Below are 26,889 nucleotides of genomic sequence, written 5' to 3' on the forward strand. Positions count from 1 at the left end.
GGACCAGAAGCTGGCCTCCCCCCAGGCCCCACGCACCAGCACACCTGCTGCTCCAGTTCTGGGCCATCGCGACACACTCGTGTTCTCTTGTTCTCCTGTGGGCGGGTGTGCACACGGGCACACGCACACTTCGCCCAGCACCAAATTTCTCCTGCTTTCAGACATCTTGAATGCATCTCAGTATCCCCAGCGAAGCTGTTCTCACAAGAAGTGTCTTTTGCTAACACAACTTCTGAAACTTACATTCCCAAGAATATTTTTATTACAACTGCACAATTAAGTAACAATTTGGAAAAATGTAAAATCTAAGTTAAAAATTCCATTTAATAACTTAAAAACATCACTGCACTGCTGCCTTCTTGGGCTAGTCCCAGCGCTGGGGACGTTCATGCCTTCTGCTTGACCCTAGTGCTGGACCCTTCTCCGGTCCCGCAAACCTGGTCTCCGGCCGCTCCGATGCCCCCCCCACCGCCGTGTGCGCCCTCCCCCCGCGTCTGCTATTTCCATGCCACCTTCTCCGGTCTGCGCAACCTCCTCCCCCACCCCTGGGGGACCTCCTTAACCCGGCTCTCCTCCCCCACCCCTGGAGGACCTCCTTAACCCGGCTCTCCTCCCCCACCCCTGGAGGACCTCCTTAACCCGGCTCTCCTCCCCCACCCCTGGGGGACCTCCTTAACCCGACTCTCCTCCCCCACCCCTGGGGGACCTCCTTAACCCGGCTCTCCTCCCCCCACCCCTGGGGGACCTCCTTAACCCGGCTCTCCTCCCCCACCCCTGGGGGACCTCCTTAACCCAGCTCTCCTCCCCCACCCCTGGGGGACCTCCTTAACCCGGCTCTCCTCCCCCACCCCTGGGGGACCTCCTTAACCCGGCTCTCCTCCCCCACCCCTGGGGGACCTCCTTAACCCGGCTCTCCTCCCCCACCCCTGGGGGACCTCCTTAACCCGGCTCTCCTCCCCCACCCCTGGGGGACCTCCTTAACCCGGCTCTCCTCCCCCACCCCTGGGGGACCTCCTTAACCCGGCTCTCCTCCCCCACCCCTGGGGTACCTCCTTAACCCGGCTCTCCTCCCCCACCCCTGGAGGACCTCCTTAACCCGGCTCTCCTCCCCCACCCCTGGGGGACCTCCTTAACCCGACTCTCCGGCTTATCACTTCCTTCCTGCTACTTATTCCATCTGCTGTGCTGAAGTTTAAGAACAAAGAACTCGTGTCGTGTGCGTTATACTATTCCCGAGACGTTCTACTCTCTATCGGCTGTGGCTCCGTTTCTCTCTTGGTTTTGTTTTTTTGTTTTGTTTTTTTTTTTTAAGAGCAAGTGAGGGAGCTCAAGCAGGGGACAGGCAGAGGGCAGAGGGAGAGAGAGCGTCTTAAGTAGACTCTGTGCCCAGGGCAGAGCCCGAGGCAGGGCTCAATCTCACGACCCTGCGATCAGCACTGGAGCTGCACTCTGAAATCAAGAATCAGACGCTGAACTGAGTGACCCCCCTCCCCAGGCGCCGCTGTGGCTCCAGGTCAAGGTGGTTGTGGTGGTGGGGACAAGCAGGCACCATGCTCACTGGCAGACGCAATCACCCGTGCCCTCCCCACCGCTCACGATGACGTCACCTCGTCAGCTGCGGCTCAGAACCAGCCCGCACCTCCAGGTTCCGTCAGGTCCTGGGGGCCTCCTTACCCCACCCCAGAAACAGGCACTGGCCACCCGGGCACCCATACCAACAGCGTCCCACTTCTGCTGTGAGGGCAGGTCATGAGGTCCTGGCGGCCCCCACTCGGGCACCCACACAGGCCTGACCTGCTGGTTTCTCCTTGGTGGGCACCCCACACTCCTGTCATCCCAACCGACAAGAGGGCCAGCAGCACCCACTTGGCAGGACTCCTGAATTATTTCTCTAAGGAATATTCAAAGGCAGGGCCTGGCCAGGTACCCTGGTTTGAGTAATAAAAGCACCCCTTTGAGAAGAAAATAATTTAAAAATGCAGCCAGCTGAGCGGGCCAGCTAGGACAAAGAGCTCGGGGCTGAACAGAGCCAGACACGGCTTCCCTCATGACCCCCCGGCTGCCTGGGCTCAGAAAGGGTTTGCCTAACACCCTCGGGACCGACCGTCAAGAGCGGCCCCACCCAGGGGCGAGGCGGGGCCCTCCCCGGTCTCGCTAACCCTCAGCAGAGAAGAGAACTGACATTTGTGATTCAGAGAAACTGGCCCTCGGCTGCTCCAGTCTGAGTGTGTGAGGCTCTAGGGTGCTAAAGCAGGTGCTCCTTGGGCCCCATCCTCTTAAAGACCCACAGGAGCCCTGTGGGCAGGGAGGACACTAACAGGCTCTGGCTGCAAATATCGTCCTTTTTCCTGGGCAGGTTTTCTGATGAACAGGAGTTCCTGGGTTTTGTGTACTCGAGTCACTGGACCTTGCTGCTACTGCAGACAGACTCTCGGACTTCAAGCGGAGGAGGAGGGTTCTAGAGGCCCGCAGCGCATCACCTGCCTCTGTAGACAAACTTCATGGGCTCCACAGCCAGCGCAGTGGCCACGATGTCATCTGCATTGTGTCTGCGAATTCCAACCACCATCAGCCCATCCAGCTTGCCCACAACAAAGACCAGGTTATCCTGGAAGCAAGGACACAGGTCAGGCCTCGGGACACGCAGGCAGGCCCTGGGGGTCAGGTAGCTGATAGCTGCTGCAGGCAGCGGACAGCACACAGAAAGCGAGGAACACGCAGACGGGGTCCTGCATGCCGGTGGGCGGGGCTGGAGACAAGGGGACGTGGCGGGGGGTGCTGTCCTATGGACTGTGGGACATGGGGAACTTCCCTGGCCCCTAGATCGGCGCTGGATACCAGCGCACCCCTCCATGGAGCTGTGGGCGTGTCCGGAGGCCCAGGTCGTGGCAGCAGGATGCACTCACCGGCCCGATGAAGCCCAGCAGCCCCGTCCTGGTGAAAGGCCTATCAGACACGGGCACGCCTCCTGCTGTGACCGGGATGGTCTGCCAGAGCAAAGGGTGGGACGTTAGGCTGTGCTAGACGGACAATGGACCAACCGGCCAGGTGGCCAGGGTGCGGCTTCCCCAGATGAGGCTGCCACCCACGGATCCCTGGTGGGGAACAGGCCACCCCAAGGCCAGAGGCTGTCAGTAGATGACGCGCTCCTCAGACTCCCGCACCCAGCATGGTCCGGGTTCCTCCTGCGACCCCTTCTCTGCGACCCCTTGTCTCCCTGGGCCCAGCACCCGGCTCTGAGGAGCAGGCACTCGCCAGACTCTTGGCGCACATGGAGCATGGGCTTCCCAGGCCGGCCTCGGCCCCATCAGGCTGGAGACCCGCTGCGACCTGCCCGCTGCCCTCCGTGGACGCTCTGGAATTCACCTGCACAGAAAGGGCAGGAGACGTACAAACCTCAAAGACGCTCTTAGTGATGCCCAGCAGTCCGTAGTAGGCGGTGCCGGTGGCGCTGGAGCTGACGCATATCTCCCCGATCTCGTCGGTCTTGCAGAGGTGAGGGGCACCTTCCACCTTCACAACACACACGTCAGCTGAACAGAGAGAAACCCTCGGAGTCATCGACGAGAGCTCCACGGGAACGCGCTCATTCACAGAGATCTACTCGCGCTCCGCGTGCGGTTACGGAAACAAAGATCCCACGCACAGGGTGCTCTGACAACACGCTCCAGCCGGTGTGCGGCCTTCGGCTTCCTACACGGTATGTAACCGACTCGCCATGCCTCCTGCACGTACGAAGCCCGGGCTGATGGGGCACCCGCTCTCTCAGGGAAGATTCCGTGCCTCCTCCTTGTGTCACCACCCCGAACCCACGGGCGATGCTGGCTGACCCGTCCCGTGCCGTAGCCCCATGCAGCCTGTAGCCTTGGTGTGGCCCATCCCATAGCCCAGGCACCCCCGGGTCAGCTGTCATTAAGCAGCTCCCCACCGACAACCCCGCCTGCTGCCCACCCTGGGCATAGGAGACCCCGCCTGTCAAGTCAGTGCAGTTCCGGGCCACCCACGCCACAGAGCAGGCACCCAAACCGGCCTCCAACCCAACACGCAGGGGTCCATTAAAGGAAACGAATTAAGCAGCCTCTGGTCCCCGGGCACAGCCCCTTCCCCCAAGGATGGTAATTAGCAAGAGAGAAAGGGGCAAAGGGATGCTCACAAATCAGACCATAGACCACAGAGGCCCTGCTGGAGGAGGAGGCTGGTGGGCACAGACACTCCCACAGTGCGCATTCACCGCAGAGACCCTGATCTAATTCACAGCGGGGCGAACGCGGTGAAAGGCTGGGTCTCTGCGAAACCCAAGAGACCGTCAGCCTCAACAAGTCCGTTAGCTCTACAAGGGTCAAACTAACAGGTGCCGACCTGGGGAGCAGGTGAGCACAGACACACACCCACGCACACGCTCGCACACTCTGGGGGAGCGCTGTGCACGCACACACACACGCACACATGCACTCACACACACACGGGCACACACGCACATGCACGCTCGCACTCGGGACCACTGTGCACACACGCGCACACCGGGCGGGTCAGGACAGCTGCCCACGGATCTTGGGAGGGCCCGCATGGCGAGGAGGAAGCCGAGCAGCTGTGAGGCCCCACAGTGAGGGCGCCGGAGGGCGGCAGCAGAGAGCGTCCCCCACTCCCAGCTGTCCCGGAGCCTCCTGCGCCAGGCTGCGGGCTCCCTGTGCGGCGCTCCGCTGGGGAACCACAGCAGCTCTCCATCAGCCTCTCTGCAGGGCCGGCGTTCAGGCCCGGGGGCTCTACGGGCAGGAGGCTGCGCACAGGAACTGCTGCACCCTGTGGAGCGCCGCTCCTGACCGACACGTCCCAGTCGCCTGCCGCAGACGGGAGCCGGGCGTCGGGGTGTCTGAAGACACAGGGTGCCGTGAGCTGCCCGGCACCTCCACGATGCCTGTCCCCAGACACCAGAGAGCAGCACACCCGGCTCGGGGGCCACGCCCCTCGTGCTGTTGCTCAACCTGAACTCCAGTACAAAGGCAGGCAAAAACCGGAAAACACATTACTATAAACTGAAACCCCAGTTCACATGGGAAAACCCTGCTAGGAAGACTTTTGTTTGTGGCACCCCGAGAGCACTCCCACGGTCTGCACACTCAGGCCTCCGGGAACGTCAAGCATCGGTGGAATCCGACACCGCCAGCTTGTCCCTTACCTCCCGGCAGCGCCTGACCGACGTCCTGAACGGTAAGAACAGACAGCTTTTCTTCAGCATCAACTCTGATCACACCGAAGCTGAGACCGTTCATCGACAGGACGGCTCTTCTCGGGGGAGGTCCGCCCAGCTCTGGCGGCCTGGAAAACACAAGCAGACACGCTGACGAGGGGACAGTGCAGGGGGCAGGATCCGTGCCCAGTTTGCCTGCAGGACCACACACGGCTGGCTGCGGGACCGGCTGCCCGAGGGTGCCACAGCATCTCCGCCCTGCACGCCGCTCTGCACGGGGGCCTGCACTGTCCTCCCACCCGGGGGCCTCGGCTGTGGCCACAGTCTAAGGGATGCTCTGTGACTTCCCCAGAGAGGTCCTAAGGCTGACTGAGCTTCCACCTGGCTTTGCTGAGACACTTGTCGGGAGCCCTGGGCAGCAGCAGCAGGACAGGTACCAAGGAAGCCCGGAGCAGCCCCCAACACGCCCAGTCCAGAGACCAGAGGCTGGAAGCCAAACTGCCCAGCGCAGCCCTTCCCAAAGCCCTGACGCAGGAAGCAGAAGTGCAGCGGCTGATGCCGCCAAGCATAGGAGTGACGTGTCCCATGGCCAGAAAGTACCACAGAGCAGAGGAATGAGGAACACCTTACAGTCTATGAAGCATAAAGAAGTCCTTTCTCTGATAAGTTATTAAAATTTTCGGATTATTTAATACTTGTACATATGAAAGCGCAGACTATTGATGATACACTAATATAACACAAGACCACCATCACCACTGGTTTATCTAACAACTGGCCAGAGGGCAGAAAACCACCGCACAGACACACTCAACTGTGAGCACAGCACCCTCCTCCCAGGACAGCCCCAGAGGCCGTTGTGGACAGGAGCCCTAGGGCAGGCGAGAGGCGACCCAGGAAGGGACAGGTGGTCTGCTAGGAGCAGGAAGGACCAGAGCCTGCCAGCTCTGAGGTCTCCCAATCCCACTGTCCAGGCTGAGATGGGGGAGCAGAGCCCCCACCTGCTGCCGGGCCCCCTTGGGCAGGGAACAGCTCTGGGATGTCACGCCCACGAAGCCCTCGGAGGGAAATCAGCCCAGAGACCACAGCCCGGGCAGCCGCCACCCCCCATGTCGCGGCACGGATCCAGGCTGGCGGGAGACACGCGGCCAGCACAGGGCGAGGGGCCTGGTGCCCGGGGCTGCCCCCCACCACACGCACGCGCCTGGGACACTGGCACATCGCTCGACGCGGTCCACTGCTCCGAGAAAGGCAGCCACGCTCGGCAGCGCGGGATAGCAGCTGCGTGGGCGGATGCAGAGGTGGCCGTCTTACCTGCGGATGGCCACCGTCAGCGCCTCCGGGGAGCCGGCGCAAGGACAGATGACCTCGGGCCGCAGCCCTCTGGACTGGAAGACATTGAGGAACGCGTCACAGGAGGATATGGACCCTGCGAGAGACAGAGGGAGCCGTGGGGTAACTGGACAGCTGGCAGGGAGGGGCCAACCGCCCATGAGCTCCAGCGCGTCGTGACACCAGGAGTCTCAAGGGGGCGGAGGGCGGGGGGCGGCTTCCAAGGAAAACACGAGGCGTCTGGAAACCACCAGCAGGTAGAGTGGGACACTTCCAGGGCAGACACCCCGCGCGGTGTCTGAGTGCAGGGCAGACCTGTGTTTTGCCCCCGCGCGGTGTCTGAGTGCAGACTCACAGCCTGCCCCAGCCTTGCCGCGGCTTCTCACAGCTCTGCTGAGTGGGAGGTGACCAAGGAGCGATTCTGGGGCGAGCCCCCTCACGGCGAGGCCCAGGTGCACGAGAGCGCCTGCTGCCGGAGGGCCTCGGGGCGCGGATTGGCCAAGTAACCCCCAGAGGGCAGCCCACGCATGGTCCCCAGGCTGCCCCCGATTCTCCCCTACTCGCCCCGGCCGGTCTGAGGCGTTGCAGATATGGAAGCCCAGCTCCCCAGCAGGAGGGCTGCCGCCGGCTCAGGGCTGCACCCCTCGGGACCCCAGGGCTGAACCCCACCCCTCAGGCACCTGCCACAGCGAGGCTCGAAGGAAAGGAGGGTGCTGTGTGCGGCTCTCGCTGGGCACCGGCAGACGGCAGAGAGCACACAAGACCAGCCGCTGGTTCAGTACCACAGGGAACCAGACGGCGCGTGGAGGGGCAGGACCTAAGGTCTGTGGGGACGGGGTCCGGGGAGGGCTCCACGGTGGGAAAGCCTGGCCACCAGGAAAGGAGCTGCTGGGGGTGCGGCAGGGCGGAGGACACGCGGGGGTGTGGTGCAAGGCCCGAGCACGCGGCTGGGTTCAGGCGGGTGTGGGGATGCAGAGCACCCAGCCCTGGGCGTCTCAGAGGCAGGATGGAGGGGCCCTGCTGGGGACGGGCAGAGGAGCGAGATGGCAGGGTGCCCTCCTGAGCAGTGGGGACCCAGGGGCGCAGGGATGTCGGGGCCCTCCTCACAGGGAACTAGAGGAAAGGCCAGCCTCTGGGCCGGGGAGCTTTAGTGCAAACCCTGCAAGACTGCTGTGAACCCAACAAGAAAACCCACCTACCCAGTCGAGGGCTTTGTGCTGCACAGAAACCCCCCAAAGGTCCACCAGGACTCCCCAAGGAACCACGCGTGGAAGGCCGTGGACAGCACCAATGAGCAGCCTCGCTCAGCCCCTGCAGAGCCCAGAGTGCTCAGGGGCGCGACAGGGGAAATCCCAGCAGGAGGTCAGGGCCAAGGACTGGGGGCCGGAACAGGTGCCTGGTCCATGTCTAAATTCCAGTAATTTCTTAATGTATCTTCTGTCCATGGTGTTAAAATTGCTTTTAAATGCAGCGCCTTCATAAACAAGCACGAGATACACCAGCGGGTCCCCCTGGGAGGGTGTGCAGCATGGCCCATGGCCCACAGCCCACGGCAGGCCTGTTACAGCTGCAACTCCGCAGCGCTGTTCCTCGGCGTGCCATACTTGACCCCCTTCCCTCCCACGCCAGGCCTGCTGGGGAGGCCACGGCCATGGCCAAGGCCACGCTCAGCCGGGATTACTCACACGGGTTGGCGCCGTCGGCCACGATCAGCATGCGCAGGGAGCTGAGGCTGACGTCCCTCTGGCCTCGCTGAGCCAGGAGAGACCAGTGCATGTCGCGGGACTTCACCAGTGCGGCGCGGGCTGCGGAGGGGAGCGTGGAAGTGCCCTGAGTCACAGGAAAGCGGCACCCTGGCCCCTCACAGACCCACCCGAATCAACACAGGTCCCCGGGACAAGCGTGCGTGAAGACAGACCCACGGCCCAGCCTCGGGGCTCACCAAGGGGTCCCCCAGCCCCACTGGAGCAGAGCCCAAGGGACGAGGAAGCCCTGTGGTGACCCAGGTGGGGGCAGGCCAGTGGCCCTCTGTCTACACTGCTTCCTTAGAATCAAGAGCTCTGCCACCGGTGAAAACCATCTCCACGACTAAGAACCAGGAGTACTGATGTGACTGGAGAGATTTTAAGAGAACAAAAAGAGTGGCCGATGGTGTCTGCAGAAGAGGGCCGTCAGGGGCCATGCGCCCAGGCCACGCAGAGTCCATCACTGAGGGGGTGGCATGGCGCACGCGGGCAGGGGAGGCGTCACAGCCTGTCCCCGCCGGTCTGCGAGCCGGCTTCACTGCTTTTTCCATCACCAAGGGAGACAACAGAAGGACTTGCTGCACGAAGGAGGGGTCAGGGGACGGCGTCTCTCCCGTTACCTTTATACAAACACACTTTCTGGATCCAGGACAGAGGGTTCACCTTCATGAGCGCGTACGGGACGCTGACGACGTGCATCCTGTTCAGCACGCTCTGCGGGAGAGACGGGCGCTCGGGGGCGGGCCTCACTATGGGGCAGCAGAGGCTGCACCGCGCCCGGGGGCATAGAGAGCAGCACGGGCTGCTCTTGCTGACCCTTCAGATAAGGGCTAACTGCACCACCTAAAAGTAGGGTTTGGTGGCATCTCTTGGTACGAGACCTCAGAGTCCCTCGAGTCCAACCACTAGACCACAGGGCAAAGGACACTCACTGTTAACACTCCGTGCCACAGCCCCGCATCCCGCTTGAAATCCAGCACATTCGTTAGTGTCTCGGCTGTGAGGGGACAAAATGGTGAAACCACTTGTGACCGTCTTCACAAGTCACGCGCATTGTTAAAGAAACTGTGAGAGGAAGACATGATTGGCACAAGAACTCTAGGAAATGCACAGCCTCTGAAGATACCAGGCTCCAGTCAATCAATCGTCTTGGTTATTGATTCAAATGACCAAGGGGCGCCTGGGTGGCTCAGTGGGTTGAGCGACTGCCTTCAGCTCAGGTCATGATCCTGGAGTCCCGGGATCGAGTCCCGCATCGGGCTCCCCGCTCAGCAGGGGAGTCTGCTTCTCCCTCTGACCTCTCTTCTCACTCTCTCTCTCTCTCTCAAATAAATAAATAAAATCTTAAAAAAAAAAACAAATGACCAGAAAAACTCAGAAGCAGGTGATACAATTTTGGATTAAAACAGCTCTGCTGGGGCGCCTGGATGGCTGGGTCCGTTAAGTGGCTCACGATCTCCAGGCCCCCAGGTCAAGTCCTGCCTCGCTCCCTGCTCAGCGGGGAGTCTGCTTTCTCCCTCTCCCTCTGCTCCTCCCCCTGCTCACGCTCGCTCTCTCCCTTCCCCGCTCAAATAAGTAAGAATCCTTAAACATCTTGGGAAAAACCCCACAGAGCTACGCTGATCACTAGTCTGAAACTACAAGGAGCAGCACGTGCTCGAGCAGCCCCTCGAGGTTCCCCCAGCACAGTGAGGTCAGGGGTGAGGACACTAAGGCCACCACCCTGTGTCTCTGGGAAATGTCACAGGCTGCTCGTGCTGCTTCCCCTCAGAGAGCTGATCCTTCTCTGTGGTCTCCTCCAGGAAGGACGGATGCGGGAGCAGGTGGTGACAGGGGCTGCCCACACAGCCCGGCGCTTGGGGGGCCTGGTTCCGGGCCCCCCGGCCGATGCTTGGCAACCCCAAGGGGCCCCCACAGCAAGGACACCGACGGTGAACACAGGGCCACCGGGAAAGGCGCCTGCTTCCCGAGGAAGAGTTCATCCCTACGCTCCCTCCGTTAGCTAAAGCGCCCCGGTGATCCCCGACACATCCAGGTCCAAGAAAAGGAAAGCCACGTGACTAACAGATCCAGTTTTCAAAAAATTATTCCGGCCCTTGAATATACCTAAAATATTCTCCAAATCTCCACTGAAGGCTTCAGTGACTCCTGACTTGCATTTTTATTCTCCTCTTACTTTTAAACACCGTATTTTACTTATTTAAATAAACCATTCGATTTACTTTGTAGTTTTATTCAACCCCAGCATTGTTACAGTAGGGAAACTACCACATATGTTTTTATAGTTCTTTAAAATAACAGTTCTCGAAGTTAAATATCCAATATTTAACAGTCAGTGGGGGACGGTGCTACCTACGTGCCACCAACAGAAAACCGCTAACTTTCAAGATTCCGTTTGTGTGTCTGCAAGCACGACAGTTCACATCGAAACCAGTCACAGAAAACAGCCATACAAAAGTGGGTCTGTTAAGATGGTTTTCCATTTTTTTGTGCAGAACACACCTCCCCGGAGCTACGTCCCGGACAGAACCAGCCCACCAGGCACAGTGGTAGATGACTCTCACCCACCATCAACATACACGAACATCCTGGAAGGAACCCAAGTGGGGCTGCCTGGGTGAACCAGCCCCTCGCACCCAGCACAAGCAGACGGCCCTAAGCACGCCAGCCTGGGCCCCAGCTGGGCGAGAAGTCCGCACCGGCGCTCGGCCAGTCCCCAGGGGCCTGCACGCCCTTACCTTCTGAGTAGCCACAAGCCTGCGTCAGAGCCTGGCAGTGGGCCAGCAGGCACGCGTGGGTCACCGTGACCCCCACCGTGCTGCCTTCTTTGCTGGTTTTGTACTGAAAGATTTCAAGAAAAAAAAAAATCCATTACGGATGGTTCTGGGCTGACGGAAGTTACAAAGACGCGGACCGTCCTTCACTAACCACGGAAGCACACGTTATGCCGTGACTCTTGGGGTGACACCCGCAGAGGAAGCTGGGGCACCCCTGCGGTAAGCGCCCGGGCACAACAGTGCACGCAGGCTCCCCATGACTGCCGACGCCCCTGGGGCAGGCGGCGAGAGACAATCAAGTAGGGGTAAGACCACACCTGCATGAGTTCCCCTACGACCCTGGCTGTCTCCAGGGTGAAGGTCAAACAGAAGGCTAAGTTCCGGCGTGCACTCCGACCAGGAGCAAGAGCTGAGCCCGTGGGGGCCGCTTCCCCGTGCTCTGGGTCAGACGAGGCCATTACCTCGATATAGGCGGTCCCAGCCCGGGCGTCCTGCGCCTGCGGCTGCCAGTCTTTGGGGGGCTTGGTCAGGTGCTTCCCGTCGATCACCAGCCAGGAGAGCGGGGGCCATCCTGCGAGGGGGCAGACAGGGCCCCCGGCCCAGCAGAGTGGTCAGCGGCCTCAGGGCCCAGCCACCCACCTCACAGCCACCGGCTCCTGCCACCCGGGGAACACGCGTCTCCGTCCCGCTCCCCTTGTCCTGATCGAGCTTCGGTTCAGTCGGTGCCTCTGGCCAGCGACCACGCAGGCCTAGACTCTGAACCGCGGGGCTGGGCAGCAAGACGCACACCCACCCAGGAGGACCTCGCTCCCGCTGGAGACCGCTCCTCTCAGGGCCCCCAGGCGCCTACCTCTGAACGTAGCCACCTCTCCGGTCTGGGCCTTGGGCAGGCCTTTCTGACAGGCGTCCGTGGTCAGGGCCAGGGTGACACCGCAGCTGCCCAGCAGGAAGCCCACCTGCTGGCTGCCAGCGTCCTGTAGAAGCACGGTGAGGTGCTCACGGGCGGCCCCGGGGCCCGGCCCCGCTCAGGCCCTCACGCGAGAGCCGGGCCCTCCACCTTGACTCACCCTCACCAGCCGCTACAACGGAACCCTATACGGGCAGAGACTGTATTTTGGTGAAAATAAAATAGAAAGTTCTGGATAATGGGCTAATGCCTCAGTGTTCTCTTGCAAATGACATTTAGTGGCATTTTAATCAACTACAAAAATTACAGCATGGAAATTTCCACTTGAGTCACGTTTAAAATTTACAGATAAATGGGGGGAGCAGCCTTTAACACAGTGACTTGTTTCCCACAAAAAATGCACATTCCCTTCCAGTCGACACTTCTTTTATACACGTCCCTCAGTAACGTCTTATCACTTTCTTCCTTCAAGTTTGACAAATCTCTGGCTTTTTCTGAATAATCTCTGTATTCAAACATCTATTCATCATATATTATCCTCTGGGAGGCACTGGTTTTATTTCAAACTTCACTTTTGGGATTCTCGGGTATTTGCTGCCGGAAATACTCACTTTCACTACCTGAACACTGATAGGGTAGAAAACTCTATTTTCTAAAACACACACCTTGTCTACTCCTAAAATAATTATCTTTTTTCGTAATCAGATTACCGGCATCTATACTTGAAACGTAACAGCTCCCTACAATATTAGCGAGTCCCCGCATTAATCATGGGTCAGTAACAAGAACCGCTTGTGCAGACAGAAAAGCAAGCAAATTCTCATCTTGCATATTCACAACTGTCCCTGAGAAGGAGCTCCAGTATGTCACATTGTGATTTTCTCACTCCCAGGACATGGAAATTATTATTGATAAGAGTCTGGCTTTGAGAGGCAACTTAACAAAATCCGGTCCAATCGTTAGTTCTAGCCATCCGAGGAGAAAAGGTGCACCCTCTGTCCTGGAAAGTTCACAAAGGTGACATAACAGCTCCATCCACAGCTTCTGAAGCCCCTCCCACAGCAAGACACTTGCCCGCGGAGCTCAGCCCACTGCCCCCCGGCCTGGCCTGCCTGCAGCCCTCTCCTCACTCAGAACAGCGCCCAGCTGCCAGGAAGGCGGCCTGAGACGCGGTGAGTCTACACTCAGCTTCCCAAGAGGCCCTCACAGGACCAGAGCCCCATGGGCCCCAGCGAGTTAACTACCTTTCTTGTTAACGGCACTTCTATGGGAACGGGAACCAGCTCTGCCAGGAGACACCCATAGAACGCCACCATGAACATCACGGGGTCGCTGTTCGGAAACACCAGGGCCACCTGCACCAGCATGAAGGAAAACCATGAAGTCCACCCGCGAACGATGCGGTCATCTCAAAGCTTAGAGCCCCTGCTGACTAGACGGAATGTGGACATTTTAGACCATCTTACAGCTTTTCCAATTTAGTTCAGAAAATGTAATTTGGGGGGTTAATTCTTGGTTCTTAAATTTCCTCAACCATGTAACTTTTCATAAATAGTTTTCGGGTTGAGGTCTCTGTTCTAGAACCCACCGAATAATTTAGAGTGTTTGCCCCTCACGGCAGTCCAGCACGAGTCTGGTGTGGGAAGGAGACCCGGCTCCACGCCTGCCGCCTGTCTGGGACACACCACCCACACCCGTCAGCCCAGGCGGAAACACGCACAGCAGCAGGAAGAGTGGGCACAGAACCAGATCATACCCAGAATATCTTCCAGAAGGTAAAATCCTAACACCAACATTTTTGTCGAACAGATCTTCACTCAAGACCTCAGTGTGCTGACGGGGAAGTGGAGGACCCCGGACCCCTCGGCTGAGACCCCCCACTGCTGACCCTCCCGCAGAGCCCCCGGCTCGCCTCCCTGGCCCTGTGCTGCCCCTGTTTAAGTTACATGCTCTGTCTCATTCATCTTACACTTTTGTTTTTATCAAACACGCTTTAAAAACACGTACTTTAAGATAAACCGTAAGTACTGATGCAAACAACACCCCAAGCTCAGCCACCCTTCCTCATTCCCCAAGGCAACCTCTTCAAAATATCTTACATCTTCCTTTCCCATGTGCTCTCAAGAGTTTTAAAAGTAATGCTTCCACTGCTCTATTCTTCGTATCGATCTGATTTCCTACGGTTGTAGACGGACGGCCTGCTCTCGGCACTGCTGCCTTTCTCGACCGTTTCTTACAAACTGGGCAAAATTAAAAGCTATTTATGGAACAAGATTTTTATGAGCCCCAAATACTGTGATAGGTGTGCCCAAAACCGTAAGTGACAAGTCAGGATGGCAGATGTTAACACTGGGCCCTGGAGAGCACAAACAACGGCTACTAAGAACTACTTGATGGCTAACCCTATACTCTCTCCTGGAGGTCCGGAAATCCAGTTCCTAACAACAAGTTAATCTGTTGAAAAGGGCAAAGCTCTCCTTTAAAAGTTGGTATTAGTGATTGCACCAGAACTGTGACCCACAGCCTTGAGACTAGACGTTGGGCGTAGAAGCACCGCTAGAGAATCTGTTCCCAGCGCTCGTGTCCGTCCACTTTTACAAGCGCCGTTTACTCCAGGACGATGAACTGAACACCCACACCCCATCTAGCTCAGTCACTGTGATTCCTGTCAACCTCCCTAATGAACCCAACTACGGGACTCACTCTGGAGTCCAGGAGAGTATCTGGAAGTCTCTGTCCTAGCAGGAATCTTCAAGAAAAATAAATCAGTGATTCTTAGAGTCATTTAAAGCACAACAGAAAGCAGGAACTCTCACAGGCTGGGTCTAAAGCCCCATTCTCGGGCCGTTGTCACTTTCAGCGCCGAGCTCCTGTCTGCTGCCGGTACCAGCTACCGCCCCCTCTACTTGCTAGGCTTTCCACATATCCGCCGCCAATCTGCTCTAAAATGCTCCGCCGGCTGTACAAGACCTTCCGAAGGTATCTACTGAGTAACCAACCAGTCAGGCCGGCCTAAGTCTCACCAGATGCCCAGCGGTGCACCCCGGCCTGGGCCCTCCGTCCCCCGCGGCCGCCCTGTGCTGTGGCTCGCTCTGCCCCCTCCCCCCCAGAAGCTGGGGGGCCCCTTTCTGCACGGGGGTCCTGCTCAGTAGGCAGGGAGCTGCGCTGCGGGTGCTCTCGCTCGCCGGCTCAGGGTGCTGACGGGCGCTGCTGCCTCGGTTTAAAATCCTCTCTTCTCCGGCCTCTCCCCCGGAACTCCTACCAGCTGAACGCCGGACCTTCGTGACCAAGGCACCGGCCTGCACCCTCTGTCCTGCCCATCTCTTAGCCTCCCCACAAGCGTCTCGTCTGGACTTACAGGGCAGTGTTTTAGTTTTCCAGGGATTTAAAAGATCCTCTTCTGCGTGTGACTTTCCTCCACGCGTTTCCTCCTCCTCTGCCCCTCCCACCACCTTCCACTTTCCTTGTTTTTCTTTTCTTTGCTTGTTTGTTGTTTTCTTTCACGTTCTTCAAATGTCCTTGGGGAGTGGTTCTTTCTAAAACGTGGACCCTCGGGCAGCTGCCCGAAGCGCGGTTTCACTGTGGGGTGATCTGACCGCAGCAGCCGTGTCACTACGGGGTCTCCCTGCTGAGGGTCCTGCCCTCCATCTGGGACATTCCTCCCGCCTGGGTCAGTTCACCCAGGGCCGTGCTCAGGAACAGAACCTCCTATGATGACGGGAATGTTCGATCTCCGAGCTAACAGATGGGGTAGGAATCAGCCACATGGGGTTCACGAGTCCTTGAAACACGGCTTGGGTGACTGAGGAACTAAATTCTTTATTTATTCGTGGTTAATTTAAATGGCCCCACGTGGGTGATGCCACAATGCCGGGCAATGTAGCAGCACACGGAACAAATAAGCCTCTAGCCCCCGTCATGTTCTACCTGAGCGTGAGGTCACGGGGGCTGCCTGGCCCCAGGGACGAGAGGAATAGGGAATTTCCAAGTAAGATCAACATTTTCTCCTAAAACCTACGCTTTGAGGACCTACTATTTATCAATATTATTTCTACGAAGAGGAACTGATATGAACTCAGAGGAGAGACGTTGAGGAGTCCGTGAAGAAACGAAAGAACCATCCTGTGCGTCATCACAGACTTTGTCCGTGTTTAGCAGGATTCTGTGCTGACTTTAAATCCCGTGCATTAATGCTGTAAGTCGAACCAACTGACAGAAAACTGATTTCAATGAGACATATTTTTAGAGTTTGTTTTTGCTCACTCCAATAACTTATATTCTAGTTACTTACTCTGTCTCCGGGTTTAAGTAGTGGTTCATTCTTATTAGTCAGTTTATTAAGTAGAGTATAAGCTAGTTTTAAACTCCGACTCCAAAGTTTGCCTAAAATAAAATAAAAATACTAAGCAATGTAAAATTAAAGAAACTAATAATTAACATTTTAACGTAGCATTCACAATACCCCATAATGTCCCATCACTCTATTATTGGAAATTCAGGTACGTTTCCAACTGATAACTATTTTGCACAATGCTGTAATGAACATCATAGTTTTCTCTTAAAATTAACTTATAGATTTATTTTTAATACAAAAATAGAAGAGGAATTTATTACACGATATTTACAACATAGAAAACAGAAAAAGTCAGCATTCTTTCAGTTATGTATATACACACACATGCACACATGCGCGTACGTGAAGTTTTCAAGAATCTGGAGCAAACTTCACTTCGCTTTTTTCAGCCAACACTTCATTTTGAATGCATTCTCATGGCATTAAACATCTCTCACTGCATCCCTTATTATGAGTGGCGCAGAATTCATTTAACCTTTATAATTCGTAAGTGGGTCCTTTGTCCGTCTCCAGTTTTCACCCAAGAGAATACCATCCAGAGCCGCCGGCCCTCCAGGACGCAGCCCCCAGCCCCGGCAGGTTCTGCCCAGCACACGCCCCCTCCGGCTCGCGGTCTCAGGGGCAGAGCCCAGCCGCCAGCTCTCAACAAGGACAGTGTCTCTGAGGAAGGTGGAGATGAACAAAGGGAGGGGAAGGAAGACTAAAGGCTTCTGGGGACGGAGAACGAGGTGGGGCGGCCACGGGGTCGGACAACAGAGAAGCCCGAGTCCATCCCCAACACCCGAAGCAGCCTCCCACGCACCTACGCAGCACCAGGGAAGCGACAAGTTCAGGGAAGAACCTCGTGCAGTCTGAGCAGCCACACCCCCTGAGTCGTGCCCAGACTTCACCGTAAATGAAACTAACTTGGGTGTGACATTATGACCTAAGTGAACTGTGAGACCTGAGAAATCAGTGACAAAAAAAATATTCAACCCAAAACACTGTTGCCTTTGTCTATGCACAAAAACCAAGTCAGTTTATCTGAAGACTGCAAAAAGCTTTGGGGCGCCTGGGTGGCTCATGGGTTCAGCATCTGACACTTGGTTTGGGCTCAGGTCATGATCTCGGGGTGGTGAGACAGAGGCCCGCCTAGGGCTCCACGCTCAGTGGGGAGTGCGCTTGAAGACCCTCCCTCTCTGCTTCTGCCCCCCCCTTCCCCCCCCCACTCTCACACACTCTTTTTCTCTCTCAAATAAATAAATAAATCTTTAAAAAAAAGAACGCAAAAAGTTTTAACAGAAAATCAACATAATATGTCACATTAACAAAGGTGAAAAGAGGTAAAACAATTTAACAATCAATCAGGATTTTAAATGATCTGAATTCAGAATGAAAGGAAATTTCCTCAATGTAATAAACCCCATCTTTAAAAGTCCTATAGGAATATGAGAATTAATGGTCAGATCGTAAAGCTTCCCCTGGGGCAGCAGAAACAAGCGGGGACATCTGCCTGTTCACCGAGAGCCGCAGTCAGTGCCGTGAGGGGAGGGCGGAGAGAAAGGGCAGACACTGTTAGCATCGCCGGCAACTGACAGGACCGCGCACCGTCAATCTCTGTCAGACTGACCACAGAGCCACAGTCATTCCGGAAGTTGCTGCTGGCATAGGGCAGCATATAACTCAACGGGATAAAACAAAGAACCGTAACAGCCCCACCACGTGTGAGCAATTCCCTGTGTGACACAGGTGCCCTGGAGAAGCGGGGCGGCCCTGGGACAGACAGCTAGCCGTCCTGAAAGGAAGACCCTGGGACCCATCTCCACACCGTACACAAGACTCATTCCCAGCATTTGGTAGATCTAAATGTCAACGGCAAACAGCAGAGCTATTGCAAGACAACAGAATAGCTTTAGGATCGTGGCCCAGGGAGAGTCCTTACGGAGAACTCCAGAAGCACGGGCCATGAGCAAAAGGAAGGTGAGGTTGGGTGGAACTTCTGCTCACTAAGCTCGTGGTCAGCAGCGGATGGGGACAGCCCACAGTGGGGGACACCAGCAGCACATGTCACTGTCCAGGACTGGTATCCAGAACATACCAAGAAGTCCCACAAATAACCCTACCTAAAAAACGCACAAGGGGGCGCCTGGGTGGCTCAGTGGGTTAAGCATCTTCCTTCAGCTCAGGTCATGATCTCAGGGTCCTGGGATCGAGCCCTGCATCGGGCTCTCTGCTCAGCGGGGAGCCTGCTTCCTCCTCTCTCTCTGCCTGCCTCTCTGCCTGCTTGTGATCTCTGTCTGTCAAATAAATAAATAAAATCTTTTAAAAAAAAATGCACGAGAGATTCAATAGTACTTAACATAAAAGAAAACCCCAAGGATTAAAAAAAAACAGGAAAAGAGGTCAATCGACTTTTTCATCAGGAAAATGCAAATTAACACCAAAATACTCCTACCATAGTCTCAGCAGAGTAGCCACCGGCTGGACAGGGAGCAGGTGGGGCTGACACTGACCCGGCAAGTGTAAACTGGGGAAGCTTGGCATTATCTGATAAATGCGGAGATGCGCGTAATCCCAGACCCAGGACGTCCACTCCAAGGTACAGACCCTGCAAAACTGCCTGCTCGTGAACCAGGCGGCACAGCCCAGAACATTCCTGCCAGCACTGTAAGAGCCCAAACTGGATAGGAACATGACAACCAATATAAATGGTAAATTCTGATCTATTCCTCCTTAGACAGAAATGAAGGAGCTACGGCTCATAAAAAAAGCACAAAAGCATGATGGTAAAAGACTGCCTCTGAACAGGCCAGGGCTCCCACCTGAAACAATTTAAAACCTGGGTAAATGCAGAAATCACCTAGCAAAGACAACGAGAAGAGTTAGGGTTCCAGAGGGAAACCCCTTGGGAAGGCGAGCTGACCGTGCACAGCCGGGGGGTCAGTAGGGCTCTGGCCCCCGCGGCAGACAGACTATCTCCTGGACTCACATCCACGGACGGCTGCCACTGAGGCGTCAAGACGACAGCCGAGCCTCTGGGGGTGCCGGGAGCCACGCCGGCACGACCAGCCTCCCCTCGGGAAATCTACCCAGTCCTGGGGCTGCGAGCAGCAGGGTCTGGAAAGCCATGTGGAAAGCCTCTGAGAAGCCAAGTGGAGTCCTTGGGTAGCACGTGAGACAGAAGCCACGGTGGGGAACTGCGGAGGAGGACAGCCTGGCGCTCAGGGGTGGGCTGAGCCAGCCCCGACTGCCTCCGTGGGACCAGCCCCCATGCCACCCGCCACACAGAGCGAAGGAGGAACGGCATCATGGAACCTCCATAATTCTTTACACTGCCCAACATTCGATCCAAAAGGTACCAGGCATTCCAAAGGCAAATTCTCTAAACTAAAACCAAGAGCAAGTACACACAACAGCAACAGGCCCACAGGGGACCCGACCTGGAGCCGGCTGACGGAAACTCCCCGACACACAAGGATATGTGCGTTCCAGGAAATGATGTGAAAGACAAAGACGATCCGTGGAATGATAAAGAACTGTCCTAGAAACTTAGGACAGGAACCAAAATACAGAATATCAAAATTAAGAACTCATCAGGAATTTCATGATAGAATAAAAATTTCAGAAGACAGGATTAGAGAATTTGAATAAAGGAAAATTTTAAAATCTCCAAACTGAAGTACAGACAACCCTTGAGCAATGCAGGTCCACTTACCTGTGGGTTTTTGGGTAAGCACGGTAACAGTACTGTAAATGTATCTTCTCTTCCTAAGACTTTCTTAGGAACAGGTTCTTTTCTCTAGCTTACTTTATTATATGAATATGATATGTAATAAAAACAACATATAAGATAAGTGTTAATTGTTTATGTTATCAGTAAGCCTTCTGATCAACAGCTGACTAGTAGTAGTTAGTTTTGGGGGAGTCAAAACTTATACTTTGATTTTCAACTCTGTAAGAGTCAGCACCCCTAACCCTCCATTGCTCAAGGGTCAATCAAATATATAGAAAAGAATACAAAATAGAAGAACATTAAAGCTACACAGGTATACGTGGACTCAAAGCTCCAGAAGGGTGTCAGAGACCTGAACCCAGCAGGTGGGCTGGCAGCAGTCCGTGCGGCTCACAGCGGGCAGCGAGCTCCTTTCTGAGGAACTATGGACTGAGCTAATGGGCACAGATGCCAAGATCTTAAACAACGTACTGACTGAATCCAATTCAGACATTTGTTAAAGAGATATCATGGCCAAGTGGGATTTATTCTAGGAATGAAAGGGCGGCTTAACATTTGAAAATGAACCAAGTAGTTCATCAAATTAGGTGGGGAGGAGAGAGAAAGATATGATCATCTAGAAGGAGCAAAAAAAGTGTCTAATAAAATTCAGAGCCATCCATGATTTAAAAAAAAAAAAAACAACTTCTAGTAAACTAGGAATGGAAGGGAACTTTCTTAACCTGAGAAAGAATTTCTACCCCAAACAAGCAAACAGACTACAGCCAACATCATACTTTGCGACCCGAAGCTCCGCAGTCAAGACAGCGAGCAGGTCCGCTCCCCGGCATGGGGCCGCCGGCTCTCGCTCTGCAGCGAGGCAAGGACTGGGGAGGCCAAAATCACACTGTCTTTGTTCATAGATGATGTGATTTGAACACTGGATAGTCCCAAAATATACGAACAAACTACTAATTAATAAAGAGAAAAAGTATTAGTAAGTTAATTGAATGAGATTATTAGATACAAAATCACCATTTGGGGCATCGCAGAGGCTCAGCTTGTTAAGCCTCTGCCTTGGACTCTGGTAATGACTCTGGTCCTGGTTCAAGTTCTGCGTTGGGCTCCCTGCTCAGTGGGGGTCTGCTTCTCCCTCTGCCTCTGCTGCTCCCCTGCTTGTGCTCTCTCTCCCGCTCTCACTCTCTCTCAAATAAATAAATGCAATCTTTTTTTTAAAAAATCATCATTTAAATACTCAATTGCACTTCTACATACAAGCAACAAATCAGCGGGGAGAAGTTTTAAATCATTCCCTTACAACAGGAATGAATCCAATGAAAGGAGCTCTGTACTGTACTCAAGCTCGGAGGAAAGAAGCTCTGAGTTCTGTACTGAAAAGTATAAACCGTTAACGAGAGAAACTGAAGCGAGCCTTGAGACGGGGCAGCACTGCACAGTCCCGAACAAAGACCGTGTAACTGTAACAGCATCACTTCTCCTCCCGTGTAACTACAGAATCCGTGCAGGGCCAGTCAATATCCCAGCGGGAACCGCTCTGGACACTGACGAACTGATTCTAAAGATGCTCAGAAATGCAAAGAGACGAGAACCGTCCAGAAAACCCTAAGGAACAATCACAGAGCCGAACGGCATCTATACCCGACACCAGGACTCACAGAGCCGTAGCCGTTCAGGGAGGACGGACGGACGACAGAGCATGACAGAAGGACAAACGAGCATGAGGGCAGCCGCAGACCCACATGTCTTCTCACCCGACGTGCCCGGGGGAAGGACTGCCTCTTCAGCGGCCGGTACTCGGTCAATTAGACACTCACAAGGGAAGAAAAGGATTGCAGGGTCCCACCACACAAACAAAACTGAAGATGCAGAACATGAAAAGCAAACCAAGTTTTTAAAAGAAAAAGTAGGAGAGTATCTTTGTGACCTTAGGTTTGGCTAACAGGACAAAAACCCACTAAAATAAAGGGGGAAAACTAGATAAATCGAACTAGAGTAAGACTTCGCATTTATCTCAAGCCGCAGATAAAAGAGTTAGAGGTCCGCGGAGCAGAAGAAGACATTTGCAAAACATGTGACAAAAGACACGCATCTGAAACACACGAAGAAGAAAACATCAGCAAATAAATAGAGAAATGAGCCCAGGATTTGGGCAGTACACAAAAGAGGGTATTCAAACAGCCAATAAACTCACAGAGTATCATCCGGAATCAGAGACACGCAGACAAATTACCACCCTAACCCGACTCCACCACACGCCTCCGGGACAGCTAAACTGAAACAGACAGAGAACAGCAAGTGCTGCCACGGATGGGAACAAGGCTTAGTCCGCACGCATGGTCCGGACACTGTGTCACTGTGTGTCCTAAGCCAGACGCGGCTCCCACACGTGTACCTTTATGCTCCACAAAGAGACCCCCGAAGAACGTTCGTGACAGCACCATACGCTATAGCCCCAGTGGGAACGTCCATCGGCTTCTCCGCACGATCACACAACACACACACCGACCACTGAGTACCGCACGACGCCACGGCCGAGCCTTGTGAACAAAGCTGCACAATGCGATGCAGACACGCAACACCTTTTGCCTAATTCCCTTTACATAAAACTTGGATCGGGGAAAGCCAGAGGTGCTCAGGCTCAGAACGGTCAACCATCAGTGGGAGGGTCTATAGCTGGAAGGGACGCAGGGGCCTGGGGACCTGGAAATGCTCGAGGCTAAGACGAGTACATTCACTCCGTGACTGCATCAAGCCAGATGCTTATGATTTGTGTTATGTGAAAACGTGATATGGAACCAAAAGATGCCAAACACAAAAAATACATAGTGTAGGATTCCATTCACACAGAGCTCAAAATGAGACAGATCTATATGCCACTGTTCAGAGAGGCATATTTGGGTGTGACCCCCGACACCAGAGCAGTGGCTGGTCACCTCCTCTGCGGGGAGGAAGCGGCAGCGGTCCAGGAGGGGCACCTGGAGTGAGGCGATGTTGCTGTTCTGACGGCTGTGTTGGTTTCTCTAGCTTGTTCATGAAGCTCTAGGTCATGCTACGCGACACCCAACATTTTACAGCTAACCCAGACCCCGACCGCTTTCGATACTTGCCGTAGGTGAGAGTGTAGACGGCTTTCCCGGCCGCGTCCAAGGCAGTCAGACAGGGGGCTTTGGGCTGCGTCGTACCCCACCGCTGCAAGACAGCCAGCAGGGACGGGGGCCAGGGAACCCCCACGGCCAGAGGCTCCCCTTTCAGCAGCACCATCTGGCTTCCCTCGGGCTTCGGCTGATTTGGGTCCGGCTGCTGCACTATAAGCAAAGTTGAAATTAAGAAATCAGCATTTTAAAGTATAATACATACACCCTGTTTTTAAGCATCCTCTTTAAAAAGACCAACTGTTGGGGCACCTGGGTGGCTCAGTGGCTTAAGCCTCTGCTTTCGGCTCAGGCCATGATCCCAGGGTCCTGGGATCGAGCCCCGCATCAGGCTCTCTGCTCAGCGGGGAGCCTGCTTCTCCCTCTCTCTCTGTCTCCCTCTCTCTCTGCCTGTCGAATAAATAAATAAAGTCTTTAAAAAAAACCACTAACTGTAAGAAGGCTCAAATAACTTGTTTCGATTTCCTTATCGCTCTAATAGTCACAGAGCAGCAGACCAAAGGACAGACGGAGATTCGTCATGGATAATGCTGGACTCTAACTGCGACCTCACAGGACAATCCCCAGAACAGCAGCGGTGCGTGGGCTGATGCCGATGACGACACCCGAGGGGCAGGCACGAGTCCCATTTATAAAGGATAAAAGTGAGTAGAATCACCATCTCAGTTTGGGCACTCAAAACAACCATCACCATGTAGAAAGAAAAAAATAAAGTAAAATTGATTACGTCTCCAATGCTACATAACCAGCGTCTACCCAAGTGCAAGAAAGACCGTTTCCACCACTGAGCTCTGAATCTGAAAGGCGTCGTCTGATTACGAAGGGGAAAACAGTGCCCTACAAGTCGTGTCTAACCCTCAGTGAGGAGGGGACACTGGGCAGCAGTCTCGGGGGCAGTAATGCTGTACAGGAGAGGCAGGAGGGGCAGCCAGCCGGCCACGCGCCCCGCAGCTCTAATACAATTACACTCTCGGACCTCGTACTAGCTTTATTTCTGTTCCCTTCCTACAGGTTAGACTTCTGTTTCCTGCTAATTTTCTTTTAAAAATAGATCTATATTCTTTTTTCCTGAATATACATCTCACTCATAAACGAGACTGAATTTCTGGAAAAGAGCCAAAACCACACTAAAAATATACTTTAAAAGCATGGGAAGACAAGCATTTCAGATTTAAAGTTTGAATAAAAAAGGAAATAATAGGGAGCCTGGCTGGCTCGGTTGGTGGAGCGCGGGACTCTCAATCTCAGGGTCATGAGTTCAAACCCAGGTGAGCAAGGAGCTGACTCGGAAAAAACTGAAATAATGTAACGACAACAAACCCTTAGGGGTCTCAAGTACCAAGCCCCGGACCGGCGGCGCAGGGAAACATGAAGCCCCTTCATCCCGAGAGACGCGTTTTCTCCCCGTTCACGGGACGCGGCGCACCGTGACCCCAGGGCCGCAGGCAGACGGAGGGCGGCCTGCTTGTGCTGCAGCGTCCCCGCGGGACCCCACACGCCGTAGCTGCCCGGAGGCCTGCGAGGAGAGCCACCCTGTCCGACCCCAGAGCCCGCCTGGGACGCTCACCTTCCAACAGCTCCTCAAGGTCATCCACGAAGAACTCCTTCAGCGGAGGGCGCTTCGGCCTCTTCAGGGTGTTGAGAAGCTGCTGGATTTTGGAGGACACCCTGCTGCTCACGGGGACACCTGCCGCGGGAAGAGGAGCGCTGAGGCCGGAGCTCTCGCCAGCCCTCTGCGACAGGACGCGGAGGCGGGCTTCAGCCACCGAGGCCGCCAGCACCGGCCGGGACTCACCCACTCGCTGAGCAAACGGTCCCTGGAGGCCTTCCGGGAACCGGAAGCTTGCTAAGCTAGTGGTCTTTGAAGTGGCCCCGAGACCCTTCGAGGGGGTTCGCGGGGCGTGTGGGGTGTCACCGCGCCTCCCTCCTCCCAGGGCCAGCGCGTCTTCCAGGGACCGCACGATGCGGGAGGCACAACAGACTGAGAACGCGGTGGGGCCTGCTCCCCGCCCCCCCGCCGGCCCCGAGGGACACCGGCAACGCAGAAAACAAGCCCATTCTCTGGGCCACATCTTTGTTTTAGAAATTATTTCATAGGGCACCTGGGGGGCTCAGTTGGTTGGGCAATTGCTTTCGGCTCAGATCACGATCCCGGAGTCCCGGGATCGAGTCCCGCCTCGGGCTCTCAGCTCCACGGGGAGCCGGCTTCTCCCTCTGACCTCCCCTCTCATGCTCTCTCTGTCTCCCTCAAATAAATAAATAAGATCTTTAAAAAAAAAAGAAATTCTTTCATAAATACGTGCAACTTGTGTGAAGATGTGGTAAGTTTCTTGTTGCTATTTTTAAATGGATTAATAAATATTTTTTAAATCTTCAAAGTAAATATCAAGAGATTTAAGCCACATACACTGGAAGTTCTTGGGTGTCCGGAGTGATTATCCAGCAGGAACATTCCGGCAGATGGAGAGCCCGCAGAAAGGCAGCTCACCACCTGCCGGGGGAAAACACGCAGGGACGTGCCCACACGCAGGAGCCGGAGAGACACAGCCGTGGAGGACAGGTGGGCAGGGCCCCGAGCCGGAGACACAGCCGTGGAGGACAGGTGGGCAGGGCCCCGAGCCGGAGACACAGCCGTGGAGGACAGGTGGGCAGGGCCCCGAGCCGGAGACACAGCCGTGGAGGACAGGTGGGCAGGGCCCCGAGCCGGAGACACAGCCGTGGAGGACAGGTGGGCAGGGCCCCGAGCCGGAGACACAGCCCACCGTCCAGCCGCAAGCATGGCGGCCGGCACCCTGACGCCCTTCCACAGCAACGCCCCCGCTCTGGTTTGGAGCCAGTCCCAGTCCCAAACCAAGCACCGTACTGGGTCATCACCAATCTAGTCTCCATTGATCTGGAACATTCTTCATCCTTTATGACATTAACATTTTGAAAGAATACAGTCTTGTTTTGTTTGTTAATAAAGTAGAACACACCTCATTCGGAGTTTGCTTGAAGTTTTGTCATGATTTAATTCAGGTGCTGTGGTCCTGGCTGACACACCACCGAATAGCACGTCCCAGTCTACGGGCCGCCCACCTACCCTCAAGGAGACAGATCTTCCTCGCCCAAACGCTGCCTGCGTTCCTCACTGCATCGTCACCACGTCTTCTCCAGCAACTGACATGCAATGTGTGAGGGGTCACTTCACGATGCCGCAAACACCCAGACCCTCACAGAGCCTTCTGCCTGCTTTAACAACCCATCGGGTCATTCTTGTCAGAAGCCGTTTGTACTGCTATGGCTGCAAATTATGCCCCAACACGAGCACCCCATTGACCTGTACCCAGGGACACTCAGCACCCTGTTCTCTATCTGTCCATCTATCAATCAGTCATCAGGAATGACTGAGTGACTGCTTGATGGTTATAAAGCATCGCGGGTCTGGAGCGTCGGGGGGCTCAGCTGGTTAAGCATCTGACTCTTGATTTCAGCTCAGGTCATGATCTCAGGGTCGTGAGATCGAGCCCCGGGCTGAGCCACGTGCTTAGCGGGGAGTCTGCTTCAGATTCTCTCCCTCTGCCCCTCCCCACTCTGTCAAATAAATCAATCTTTTTTTTTTTAAGATTTTTACTTATTTATTTATTCGACAGACAGAGATCACAAGTAGGCAGAGAGACAGGCAGAGAGAGAGGAGCAAGCAGGCTCCCCGCTGAGCAGAGAGCCCGATGCAGGGCTCAATC

The 26,889-nt window shown here is 55.1% G+C and overlaps 1 protein-coding gene across 11 annotated transcripts in view; it reads right to left on the reverse strand.

The window, feature by feature from the left end:
- The window catches only part of DIP2A (disco interacting protein 2 homolog A), a 95,970-nt gene that overhangs the window by 26,039 nt on the left and 43,042 nt on the right, over positions 1-26,889 (reverse strand). For all 11 annotated transcript variants that reach the window (XR_014298796.1, XR_014298797.1, XR_014298798.1 and 8 more), the window contains 15 exons: positions 24,735-24,854; positions 23,123-23,320; positions 16,241-16,332; positions 13,194-13,304; positions 11,893-12,016; positions 11,504-11,613; positions 11,004-11,106; positions 9,198-9,262; positions 8,886-8,979; positions 8,206-8,325; positions 6,503-6,617; positions 5,177-5,316; positions 3,397-3,533; positions 2,907-2,987; positions 2,481-2,608 (listed from right to left, as the gene is read on the reverse strand). Coding sequence is in view for 8 of the 11 variants with exons in the window: in XM_082683243.1 (XP_082539369.1) it covers positions 2,481-2,608; positions 2,907-2,987; positions 3,397-3,533; positions 5,177-5,316; positions 6,503-6,617; positions 8,206-8,325; positions 8,886-8,979; positions 9,198-9,262; positions 11,004-11,106; positions 11,504-11,613; positions 11,893-12,016; positions 13,194-13,304; positions 16,241-16,332; positions 23,123-23,320; positions 24,735-24,854 (1,738 nt within the window). In the remaining 3 variants the exon portion in view is untranslated. The remainder of the gene's footprint in view (positions 1-2,480; positions 2,609-2,906; positions 2,988-3,396; positions 3,534-5,176; positions 5,317-6,502; positions 6,618-8,205; positions 8,326-8,885; positions 8,980-9,197; positions 9,263-11,003; positions 11,107-11,503; positions 11,614-11,892; positions 12,017-13,193; positions 13,305-16,240; positions 16,333-23,122; positions 23,321-24,734; positions 24,855-26,889) is intronic.

The sequence above is a fragment of the Mustela nivalis genome (assembly GCF_964662115.1).
Source record: "Mustela nivalis genome assembly, chromosome: 1".
NCBI classification, from domain to species: Eukaryota; Metazoa; Chordata; class Mammalia; order Carnivora; family Mustelidae; genus Mustela; species Mustela nivalis.